The sequence below is a fragment of the Diceros bicornis genome, chromosome 13 (genome assembly GCF_020826845.1).
Source record: "Diceros bicornis minor isolate mBicDic1 chromosome 13, mDicBic1.mat.cur, whole genome shotgun sequence".
NCBI classification, from domain to species: Eukaryota; Metazoa; Chordata; class Mammalia; order Perissodactyla; family Rhinocerotidae; genus Diceros; species Diceros bicornis.
In genome coordinates this window covers 39,831,603-39,844,287 of record NC_080752.1, presented here as the reverse complement: position 1 = coordinate 39,844,287, position 12,685 = coordinate 39,831,603, and the positions used below count along the sequence as shown (strand labels likewise).

At 37.4% G+C, this 12,685-nt stretch overlaps 1 protein-coding gene across 3 annotated transcripts in view; it reads left to right on the top strand.

Moving 5' to 3' along the window:
- The window catches only part of HNRNPR (heterogeneous nuclear ribonucleoprotein R), a 37,002-nt gene extending 24,317 nt beyond the window's left edge, over positions 1-12,685 (top strand). For all 3 annotated transcript variants that reach the window (XM_058553195.1, XM_058553194.1, XM_058553196.1), the window contains 5 exons: positions 1,132-1,267; positions 3,729-3,934; positions 8,441-8,590; positions 11,151-11,272; positions 11,405-12,685. In XM_058553195.1, the coding sequence (XP_058409178.1) occupies positions 1,132-1,267; positions 3,729-3,934; positions 8,441-8,590; positions 11,151-11,272; positions 11,405-12,017 (1,227 nt within the window). In that variant the 3' untranslated portion in view covers positions 12,018-12,685. The remainder of the gene's footprint in view (positions 1-1,131; positions 1,268-3,728; positions 3,935-8,440; positions 8,591-11,150; positions 11,273-11,404) is intronic.

Below are 12,685 nucleotides of genomic sequence, written 5' to 3'. Positions count from 1 at the left end.
AGTGTTCTTGTTCTTTTTGCTTCCAGGCCCTTCAGTCTTCTCTGTCTTTAATCTTTTTCTCCTATTTTATAACCAGTCTTCTAGTAATTTCCTTTCTGTAGGGCCTTTTACCCTTGGTACTTATTTCAGAGTAGTAGTAGTAGTTACAAAGTGCTGCAAATTAGGTATCTTCACTTCTACTGTATTAAGATACAGCCATCTCAATAGCTTAAAATAACAAAATCGTTTTTTGGCACACTCATTTGCCAGACATCTAAAGGCGTCACTTAGTCTGGTTCTAGTCCTTCTAGAACGGTGACCTCTACCAGGACTTTGGGTTTCATTAGTTGCCTCTAAATTAGTCCATTTCCAGCTTGACTCAGATTTTAGTTATTATGGACTTTTCCTTCCAGTTTATTTTTTTCATGTTGAGAAGTTTTCAAGGCTTTGTTTCCTCATTTCTGGCAACATGTGGATGTTTCTGTTTTTTAATAACCACATCTTTTAGTAAACTAATGGGTAAGTAATGTTATAACATAAGAAGCTATGTTAAAACATAAGCTAAAGTTCATCAAGAAAACCCTCACAATAGTGATTTAAATAAAACATTTTTTATTCCTATTACTTCATATAATTTTGAAAGTATTGTGTTTGATATGCACTTTAAAAGCTTCTATGTTACATTTAGAGTTCTGTGTTTTGTGTAGAGTGTGAAATTCCTCTAAATTTCTTTTCCATTGATTAAACATAGTTATTACTCTTTATATATTGTTGTTTTGCCTATGACTTATCTCTATCTAATTTCATCTCCAAGGGCCCTGAATGATCAGTGTTGGATACTTTTTCTGAAATTCTCTGGAAAAAATTTTTCAGATAGATAAAATTGAAATATGAAATAAGATATTTTTAAAAATAAAGAGAATAACTGAGTCGTTTATGTATGGAGAAGCAGTGAAGGTTAACAAAACCAAACTAAAATGAGAGACTAACAAGTTTAAAAAGACACATTTCTATTATGGCAAGCATGAGGGAACTCAGTGAGTTTGTGAAGTAGGGAATGTTTGACCATAAATTGTTGCATTTTTTAGATTGAGATCAGTTGTCCTGAGTTTGGGGTGGTTGTGGGGTATCTGGTTCTTTTCTTCCTTGCAGTGTGACAGCTATGAAATTCGCCCTGGTAAACACCTTGGAGTGTGCATTTCCGTGGCAAACAACAGGCTTTTTGTTGGATCAATTCCGAAGAATAAGACTAAAGAAAACATTCTGGAAGAATTCAGTAAAGTCACAGGTAAAACAAAAATGTATTTAGAAGTTAGTTTGGGGAAATCTGTGGTACTATTTATAAGTGCAAAAAAAAGGAGGTGTATATTAATCTAAGAATTTAAATGTCTACTCAGTGTCTATTAAATTGCCTTTTTTCTGCTTTGTAGTAGTTTGGACTAAGCAAGTTCCCTCATGACCTCAGTTTCTTAGAATGTCCCCTTCATTTCTTTGCCTTAATTGAACCTTGGCTTTTGTCAGAGCCTTTGCTCTCAGCCCTTGAATGAAGGCTTTCCCGCCCTGACGCTCAGTGTGCTTTAAGGCCAACGGGATGAGAGTTCTTATCTTCTTCCTTCTTGGTGTCCTGTGTAGATCAGATTTTTCAAAATTGCCAATTCTAAATCCATGGAGTTGATTGAGAAGTACATTTTATATCACAAGTCTATGTACATTTATATATAACTGAAACAAAATCTACAAAAACCATACTTGCACTTATTACATATAACCTATTCTATTTCATTTTTTAAATGCTGATGGAGATCCACTAATGCTAGCTACGATTTAAAAGACATTGTTTTAGACCATTACTTCCCCTTATAAAAACCTCTGTTCCTTTACATTTTTGTCATCCAGACGCACTATCCTTTCCCCTTCCTTCAAGCTGTCATCCATTGCTCTTCTGGTTTCAGTCTTTCATTAATTGAAGATTGCTTCTGGCTCACAGTCTTCCTCTTCTGCCCTCAATTAACTTATTCTTAGTACTTTTAACATCTGTGTGGAAGAACCATCCGATACCGTGGCTTCCTAGTTTTTTGATCACCTCAGTCCAGTCCTTTACTTCAGCTCCCGCACATCCAGATCTCATTCTGGATCTTGTCGCCAGAAATTCTACTCACTCTGAAATCTCGATTTCTAGCTTCCCACTTTGTAACCACTGCCACTATCCATCATAATTGTGTTGGTCAAATACTCCTAATAGCACACAGTTCTTTGACCTCATCACTTTGCTATTACCTACCAGCTCCTTTCTGCTTCATATCCATTTATTCATTCCTTCAGCAAGCATTTATCCAGTACCCATTAAGTGCTGGTGTTGTGCTATGTGCTGGGGTACAGTGGTGAATAAGAGAGATCTTTCTCTGACCTTGAAGAGCTTACATTCTGAGAAAGGAGATAAGACAAAAAATTAAAGAAATATTTACACATTGTGGCAAGCACTGTGAAGAGGGAAATAAAAGATATTTAGCTAGAGAATAGCTACTGTCCCTATTTCATTGGTTGTGGAATGCTCGCTTTTCTGATAAGGTGACATTTCATCCAAGACATGAAGAATGAGGAGGATGTAGCATACAAAGAGCAAAGGGATGCCTGTTCCAAGAGAGCAATACATGCCAAGGCTCTGAGGCAAGAAAGAACGTGATGTATTAAAGTAACTGAGATAAGACCAGTGTTGTTAAAAGGTAGAATTAGAGGTAGAATTAGATGAAGCAGGCAGGGCATTTGTAGACCATGTAAGGAGTTTGGATTTTATTGTATGTATAATAAGAATGTATTTAAAGGTCTTAGTAGCAGATAATATCTGTTTCATGTTTACGGAATATTATTCCTATTGCTATGTGGATAATGGCTGAGGAGGGTTAAGAGTAGAAGCCAATAAATTAGTGGAGGCTGTCATAGTAGTTCAGATAGAAGATTGGATTAGGGTGATAGCAGTGGAAATGGAAAGAAGTAGATCTGCTTGGAATTGGATAGGGGAGATGAAATAAAGGAAGAAATCAAGAATGAATCCTCAGTTTCTGGCTTGAGAGCTTGCGAGATGGTACTGCTTATGAGATAGAAGAGTCTAGAAAAGACAGATTTGGGGAGTGGTGGTGGAGTTTTGGATATGTTAAATTTGAAATGTCTTTAAATCTGGGCCAGAAATAAAATCTAAGCATTCTTAAGGATATAGATAGTATTTAAAAGGAGGGACTAGTTGATATTACCTAGAAAGAGCATGTGTGGAAAGATGAGGGCACAGGACTAAAACCAGAGGAACACCAGTATTTAGCAGTTATTTTCATTCATGGTAAAAACAGTAACTTTTAAGTTAGATCCAAGGATGGTTTTTGGTCATGACTAGTGGTTAAATGTTAGTTCTCTTGGATTTATATTAATAATTTGATTTTTAAGCTCCTAGGTAGTGTTGTCATAAATTATAAAGTCATGTTATGTCAAACACTCTAAAACATTTTTATGTTAAAATACAGTAGTTGGACCTGTTGTTTATGGCTGTACCTTCAGGACCCCTAAAATTAAAAGGGAACGTAAAATACTGTTCCAAACCCTGTGTCTAATAATGCTGCTTTGTCTACTAGGTAATTAGTGAATCACTTTGAGACTTCTTCAATTATTTTTTGCTCTTCGGCAAGTGGATTTAGGTCTGCCTAATCACTAGATGTGTGGTGGATGCTTTTGGCTTATATATCTGGCTGTTGGTTTAACAGAGGGTTTGGTGGACGTTATTCTCTATCATCAACCCGATGACAAAAAGAAGAATCGGGGGTTCTGCTTCCTTGAATATGAGGATCACAAGTCAGCAGCACAAGCCAGACGCCGGCTGATGAGTGGAAAAGTAAAAGTATGGGGAAATGTAGTTACAGTTGAATGGGCTGACCCTGTGGAAGAACCAGATCCAGAAGTCATGGCTAAGGTAAATGCAATTCCTTGGGATTGGGGATGCAGTTAACATTTAAAATTCATACTCAGAATAAAGCTCAAATTTTTCGAGTTTAACAATAAATATAAATTGAAGCTCTTGATCCTAGCTATCTACACAAGGACCTGCTTTAACATGAAACTTAACAGCCTGTCTTGGTATCCAGGAATTCCCATTAACCATCCCTTTTCCTGTAGATTAAATGTGCCAAAGGAACAGAAATGAAATCCCTTCAATTAAGTATTTCTATACATGCTGAGAATTTGTTTAGTGCTAGACACTGTGAGGGATACAGAGGTAAAAAAAAGAAAAAAAAACGACAAGGTCTTGTTGAGTAAAGAGAGAAGTAATGTTTTGGAGATTATGAATTATAATCTTCATCGACCATGCTATGACTTTTATTACGTGACCATGAATCATATTTTATTTAGATTTATAGCCAATTTTTCTTGCTTAAAGCTTTTCTTTTTAATGATCAAGTTCCCTTAGAGGGACTGGCCCGGTGGCGTAGCGGTTAAGTTCATGTGTTCCGCTTCGGCGGCCCATCGTTCACCGGTTCAGATCCTGGGTGCGGACCTACTCACCGCTCCTCAAGCCATGATGAGGTGGTGTCCCACATAGCATAGAGCTACAACTCTACAACTATGATACACAACTATGTACTGGGGCTTTGGGGAGGGAAAAAAAAAAAGAGGAAGATTGGCAACAGATGTTAGCACAGGTTCAATCTTCTTCATCTTTTAAAAAAGTTCCCTTAGAGTATTGTCCCCATGAAGAAAGGCAAAGGGTTATCATGTTTGCTATAACATGGTAGTGGGAAAATATGCATGGCAAGTCTTGTAGAGGGCCCTCACTTTCCTCCTAAGCCCTATACTTGCATTGCCAGGATCTTTGCCTCTTAAATGATAGTGCCATGAGTCCTGGTTCTTAGGCTTTCCTTTGGGTGACCCCTGGGATTGAAGGGACACATCAGAGTTGCATCTCTGCTACTTGTAGTGCGTTTTTGAGTATTTTAGTGTATGTCTCTTTTCTTCTCAGGGAGCCATCAGCTCTATGGATGGGCATAAATTAGTGGTTGGATTCTTCTGGAGTGAGAAGTCTTCCTCAAGCTTTTCATTCCAGATTCTGAGGAGACAGTCCTCATTGTCATTAGTTTGGAGGAGAGCCCTAGTTTATACTATTATGATAAAGTATTTGTAGGCAAAGACATGTTTGAGTTAAGCAGAGAAGATCCATTGAGACTGAACCAGAGAGGTTCTCAGATGTGCTGCTCAATATCTTTTTCTCATATTCCTTGAGTTAGATGGGTGTCAGGGAAAGAAATGGAAATCTAAATAGCCCTGATTTTTTAATTTTTATTTTTTATTAGCTTGATTTTATTCTACTTGTTTTTTCTTCTAATACAGTTGTGACTTTGGGTGAACTACTGGACTTGGATACTATCTATTTTGCTGGGGTTGGATAGATATCTTAAGATCCCTTACAACTTTGAATCTACCATGTAGAAACTGAGTGTAGCCTGTATTGCTTTTCCTATAAAAGCATTTTTAAAATAGCATTATAGATATATTACACATTATAAGAGAGGAGTAAAATCCCCAGAAAAATCTGAAATGTAGCTAGTAATTTGCTTATCAACCACTTTTCACATCATTCTGGTAACGTTTCAGATTGAAATTCATTCTAAATTTTGTTATAGAGTTAGAAAACCTCAAGATTTTATTCTAGTAACTAGTCTTTCTGGATCAAAAAGAAGTTTCAGGGGCCGGCCTGGTGGCGCAAGCGGTTAAGTGCGCGCGCTCCGCTGCGGTGGCCTGGGGTTCGAGGGTTTGGATCCTGGGCGCACACCGACACACTACTTGGCAAGCCATGCTGTGGCGGCGTCCCATATAAAGTGGAGGAAGATGGGCATGGATGTTAGCCCAGGGCCAGTCTTCCTCAGCAAAAAGAGGAGGATTGGCAGATGTTAGCACAGGACTGATTTCCTCACACACACACAAAAAAGGAGTTTCAGAACGAAAAGGAAGTTTTCTGTAGAGTTGAACAATACTGATTGAATAAACTTGATTGAATAATACTGACTCCTTTATTGTTTTCTAATAGGGAAGGGGAGTTTACCCTAAAGAATAAGGCTTCTGCTATTACTTCACTCTATCAATGTTACAATTCATTGAAGATTTTTTTGCCCAGTTGGGCCAGTTTTATAATCAAGCAGAACCTAAGAGCCTAAATGTATCTTTCTAACACATTTCAGCAAGTAATTTTTATATAGTATGTTACGATTTCATCTCAGAAAAGAATAAAAGATCCATGTTGAGTGAAAAAGAAAAAAGTAAATCAATGGAGGCCTGTCTAATGTCGAGTGAGACCTCAATATTGACAACATGGAGAAAAATAAAGGGAGGTAGAGGTGGAAGATGTTGGATGTTTTTCCCCCTTGAATTAATATCTTCTCCCCAAATCCCTTTTATTCATATACTCTTTTACCTGAGGCAACAATTTGGTCAGTGAGTGTGTTAATTTTTTTGTTTGAGTAGGTAATATATTTCCTCAGCTCAAAAATTGAAATTATATAGAAAGATAGACGAAGAAGTCCCACTTCCACCCCTAGCTCCATCTGCCATATGCCCCTGGTCCCCTATAGGCGTCCAGTTTTAGTAGTCTCTAGTCTATCCTTTTAAGTGCTTCCTTAAGCAAATACAGGCAAATATGAGTACATATTCTTTCCCTGCTTATTACTCAAATTGTTCCTGGTAACCTACTGATGCATATTTCATCAGCTCTAAGGAAGATACCATTATTATATGTATCACTAAGAAATTATAAAATTTTGCCAGTTAAATTATGACGTAGTGCTTGCCTATCACGTTGACTGTAACTTAGATCCCTGTTTTGGAGATGTAAAAATGGGAAAAAACATGTCTTACTAACGGTGTATTCTGGCAGTCTTTCCATGTCACCTCTTAGAGCTCTTGCTCATTTTTTGGTGGCTATATAATATTCCATTCTGTGGATGTACCATAATATATTCATCCGACTGGACACTGAGTTTTTTCTGATCTTTTGTTATTACAATACTGTAATAAATAAACTTCTGTCATGTCAGTTGATACAAATGTAGATATATCTGTGGGATAGATTCTCAAGGATAGAATTGTGGGCCAGAGGGTGAATGCATCTGTAATATATTAAGATTGCCACATTCCCCTCTGTGGGAGGTATACCGTTTTACCCTCCCACCAGCAAAGTACGAGGCCTATTTTCCTCATCTTTGTCAAAATGTTGTATGGTCAAACTTGGATTTTGCAAATCTGACAACAAATAGTATCTCAAAGCTGTTATGATTTTCTTCTCTTACTGTATGTGAGTTTAAGTTTTTAATATGTTTAAGGACCATTTCTGTTTCTTTGTATGGACCATGTATTCATGAATTTTGTCTGTTTTTCTATTCAGTAGTTTTTCTGTTGAGCTTTTTCTTAGTTTCTTATTCTCTGATATGAAAGAGAGATGAACTCTTTATGATGTAAGTCATTTTTTTTTTTTCTGAGGAAGACTGGCCCTGGGTTAACATCCATGCCCGTCTTCCTCCACTTTATATGGGACGCCGCCACAGCATGGCTTGACAGGTGGTGCGTCGGTGCGCGTCTGGGATCCGAACCGGCGAACCCCAGGCTGCCACAGCGGAGCGCGCGCACTTAACCGCTTGCGCCACGGAGCCAGCCCCAGTCATTTGTTTTTTTTGACTTTGCTTATGGAATTTTTTGTTATGTAGAAGCCTTTGATTTTTAGTAGTTGAGTTTATCACTCCTTTATAGTTTATCGATTTATAGTTCAGAGATTTTGTCACAAAGCCTTCCCCAGTGCAGTGTTATATAGAGGACTCACCCTTATTTTCTTCTAATACTTGGTCTCCCCCAACCCTCTTCCCTTTTTTTTGTTTAATTTAAATTTTTTATCTGTTTAGAGTTTATTCTGGTGTATAGTGTGAGGTACGGATCCAACTTTTATCTTTATCCAGATTAACACTACACTGATTCAATGATTTAAGCATTGTAGTTTGTTATATCTAGTAGGGCTAGTCCCTGAATTTTGTTATTGTTTTTTTCCTGATTATTCTTGCTTGTTTATTTTTTCTTATGAACTTTAGGATCAGCTTATCCAGTTCTAGGAAAAAAGTAGGAAAACTTGTTGTTTTAGGGGGAACTTAGGGCCTTGTGAAATTTGTAAATTAGCTTAGTAATAATTATGTGTTGGTTCTTTGAAGGTCCTATTCACAGTATTATGTACTTTAATGACAGGGCAGGAGAAGGAACCAGTAATTTATATAAATTGGTGACTAATATCAGAATCATTTTCTTGACAGTTTTCATCTTTCTATGATAGCACTTAATATTTTAGAGAAGAAAAGCCTATGCCATGAAGATAGGAAGAAATACTTTACTATAAGGCTTCAGCTAAAATTAAATAGACAATGCCAATTTTGTGTATTTGTTGTATTAGGTGAAAGTTTTATTTGTGAGAAACTTGGCTACTACAGTTACAGAAGAAATATTGGAAAAGTCATTTTCTGAATTTGGAAAACTTGAAAGAGTGAAGAAGTTGAAAGATTATGCATTTGTTCATTTTGAAGACAGAGGAGCAGCTGTTAAGGTAGAATTTTTGAAATTTTGCTTCTTGATATTTGAATTTTGTTGTTGAAACTTGCTAAACACATAAAGTGACTTTTAAAAACTGAAATAAAAATGGTTTTCAGCTTTTGCCAAACTCTGGAACTTTATTTTAATAGAATTTATTTATTGAACTTTATTTAATATTTTAATAACCCTGTGAAGTGGTTGTAGTATAACAGGTAAGACTCCATATTTCAAGCCTGATTATTGCTAACTGGGTTTGTGATCTCAGGCAAGTTATTTTTCATCTGTTGTTTTTGTAAGCCTCAAGTTTGATAGCATGATGCCTTGGAAATATTACAAAGTATAGTAATTACCTGCTGTAAATACTAAACAGGTAATGAATGTATTATGACTACTTTGTTTAGTTTGTGGACCTATAAAAGAAACTGAGCAGTGTACGTGACTTTACATACAGTACAGCATATTTAATTCAATAGATGTGTTTGAGGGAATGGTTGTTCTTCATAGTTTTGCTTTTCTTGAGTGGTTTTAGAATTCTAATAGTATTGACTATGTTTTGCTGGTTTTGATAGTTGTTAGAGATATTTCTTGCATATATTAGTTTATTTACCCCTTGATGATAGTAATGAAAAGTGTGAAAAAAGTATTTTCATATGGTATCTAGAACAGAAAACCTGAACACTCTGATGCTTTCTGTTGATAACTGATCAGCACCATCTTCGATGGGTGAAATTTCCAGTTTCTTCTTCCTCTTGTTCCTCTCTCCTTTCCTAGACGAGGAAAAGAAGACAAAACACTAATAATAACCTTTTTATGTAATTGGGAAGATGAATCCAAAGTCCTCAGTGACTGAGACTTGGTTCTTTTTCTACGTGTTCTGTCAGTGGACTAGTGCCACCTCTAATTGGAGCACTATTTGTTTTTGTTTTTTGCCTGGGATACTGCTTTAAGAGTGCTTTATAGAGGGGCTGGCCCCGTGGCTTAGCAGTTAAGTGCGCGTGCTCCGCTACTGGCGGCCTGGGTTCGGATTCCGGGCGCACACCAACGCACCGCTTCTCCAGCCATGCTTAGGCAGTGTCCCACATACAGCAACTAGAAGGATGTGAAGCTATGACATACAACTATCTAATGGGGCTTTGGGGAGAAGAAGGGGGGGAAAAAAAGGAGGATTGGCAATAGATGTTAGCTCAGGGCAGTCTTCCTCAGCAAAAAAGAGGAGGATTGGCATGGATGTTAGCTCAGGGCTGATCTTCCTCACCAAAAAAAAAAAAAAAAAAAAATGTGCTTTATAGAATCTTTGACTAGTTAGAATTTATTAGTTAGCTTTTTGATGGTAGTGAGACATCGATACAATGAGTCAAAATTGATTATAAAATTCACAGGTTAGAACAAAATCGAGTGTTTGCCTTCTGAAATTGCCATGGTATGAAACACAGATAACTAATAAATTTGTACCTTCTAAATATTTCTTTTGATTTAGTTGGTATTAAATAACTGGTTGTCCCTAATTGAAAATAATTGTAAAAACTAGTAGGGTGGTTTGCCAAAGAAGTCTATGAAATTATGAAATTTCTAGCTCAGCCACTGGGAATCACATTCTTTAGGATGGCCAGGGGAGAGAGTAGATGCTTCATTCTTTTGTTTATACCAGGAAGCTTCTGTAGACTCATTTAGTTTCTTTAGCTGAAGGAGCCAAAAGCTAAGATGGTAAAAGGGGGAAATTAGCATCTAGAGGAAGACTGATTTAATCTCTGTCTAGATACTTTATGGATAGAGCGTTTTACTGTGTGTCTCCAGAAAGGGAAAGGTGGTACAGGTTAACAGAAAAGCTGTGGTGAGGAGCTGATGTTTTGTTACTGATGTACCTGAACCTTGAAGTATGGCAGGCAGGCTGTTAGGTAGAAGGACTAGAGCAATAGTATGCGTGTGATTGCTGCTTTCCAGGTGAGTACTTGAGTCTTCATTAGTCCAGGCCTTTTCTGGGCTCTGTGCTTTTAACTGGTCAGGCAAAATATGTTCCAGGTTAAGTGTAACGGGGGAAACCTAGGCTTTTTTTTTTGGTCAGTATCTTGCTGAATTTTACTGATAACCTCATTTGTTATTTCAAATCCTTAAAATTTTTAGGAAAGAGCAGAGTAAGACCTACATGTTGAATGCCATGTGTTTATTTAAAAATTTGAATCCTGAAAAGTTTGTGTTAATACTGGCATTTTTCCCAGATGTAGATTTGCTTCTTTGGCGTGGGTGAGCTTTGAGTTGTGTTTTGGAATTAAGGAGCCGCAATAGGCAGCTGTGGCAGCTTTTCCCTTTTTAAATATAGTAATAGGACATAGGATTTGTGCTCAATGTAATTTATGTATAAGAGGATAAGATCGAGGAAAACAAGTACATTTTTTGTTACTTTCTGGCTAGATTCATCTTTATTACTTTCTGGCTAGATTCATCTTAAGCAGATTATAATAGTTGTGAAGTAAATTGTTTTATTAAGTACATTAAATGGCACAGACGTGTTTATATAGTTAGGTTTTAAAATACTGTCACTTGTAAAATAAATTTATTTTTCTAACTTTGTATAGGCCATGGATGAAATGAATGGCAAAGAAATAGAAGGGGAAGAAATTGAAATAGTCCTTGCAAAGCCACCAGACAAGAAAAGGAAAGAGCGCCAAGCTGCTAGACAAGCCTCCAGAAGCACTGCGTGAGTTTGCATTTTAGTAAATACTTCTTTGAACAGAGAATAACTTGATAACAGAGATCAGGTTAATAAAATCAGGAAGAGTCTTGAAGTAAGCTAATTTGTTTTTTCTTTCTCCCTTCCCTCTGTTGCTAGGTATGAAGATTATTACTATCACCCTCCTCCTCGAATGCCACCTCCAATTAGAGGTCGGGGTCGTGGTGGGGGGAGAGGTGGATATGGCTACCCTCCAGATTACTATGGCTATGAAGATTACTATGATGATTACTATGGTTATGATTATCACGACTATCGTGGAGGCTATGAAGATCCCTACTACGGCTATGATGATGGCTATGCAGTAAGAGGAAGAGGAGGAGGAAGGGGAGGGCGAGGTGCTCCACCACCACCAAGGGGGCGGGGAGCACCACCTCCAAGAGGTAGAGCTGGCTATTCACAGCGGGGGGCACCTTTGGGACCACCAAGAGGCTCTAGGGGTGGCAGAGGGGGTCCTGCACAACAGCAGAGAGGCCGTGGTTCCCGTGGAGCTCGGGGCAATCGTGGGGGCAATGTAGGAGGCAAGAGAAAGGCAGATGGGTACAACCAACCTGATTCCAAGCGCCGTCAGACCAACAACCAACAGAACTGGGGTTCCCAACCCATCGCTCAGCAGCCGCTTCAGCAAGGTGGTGACTATTCTGGTAACTATGGTTACAATAATGACAACCAAGAATTTTATCAGGATACTTATGGGCAACAGTGGAAATAGACAAGTGAGGGCTTGAAAATGATATTGGCAAGATACGATTGGCTCTAGATCTACATTCTTCAAAAAAAAAAATTGGCTTAACTGTTTCATCTTTAAGTAGCAATTTGCTGCCATTTGTATTGGGCTGAAGAAATCACTATTGTGTATATACTCAAGTCTTTTTATTTTTTTCTCTTTTCATAAATGCTCTTGGACATTATTGGGCTTGCAGAGTTCCCTTATTCTGGGGTTACAATGCTTTTATCGTTTCAGGCTTCATTTAGCTTCAAAACAAGCTGAGCACACTGTTAAATCATGATTTTGCAGAACCTTTGGTTTTGGACAGTGTCATTTTTTGGATTTGGGATAGATCACATAGGAGTATGGAGTATGCTGTAAATAAAAATACAAGCTAGTGCTTTGTCTTAGTAGTTTTAAGAAATTAAAGCAAACAAATTTAAGTTTTCTTGTATTGAAAATAACCTATGATTGTATGTTTTGCATTCCTAGAAGTAGGTTAACTGTGTTTTTAAATTGTTATAACTTCACACCTTTTTGAAATCTGCCCTACAAAATTTGTTTGGCTTAAACGTCAAAGCCGTGACAATTTGTTCTTTGATGTGATTGTATTTCCAATTTCTTGTTCATGTAAGATTTCAATAAAACTCAAAAATCTATTCAAAACATTA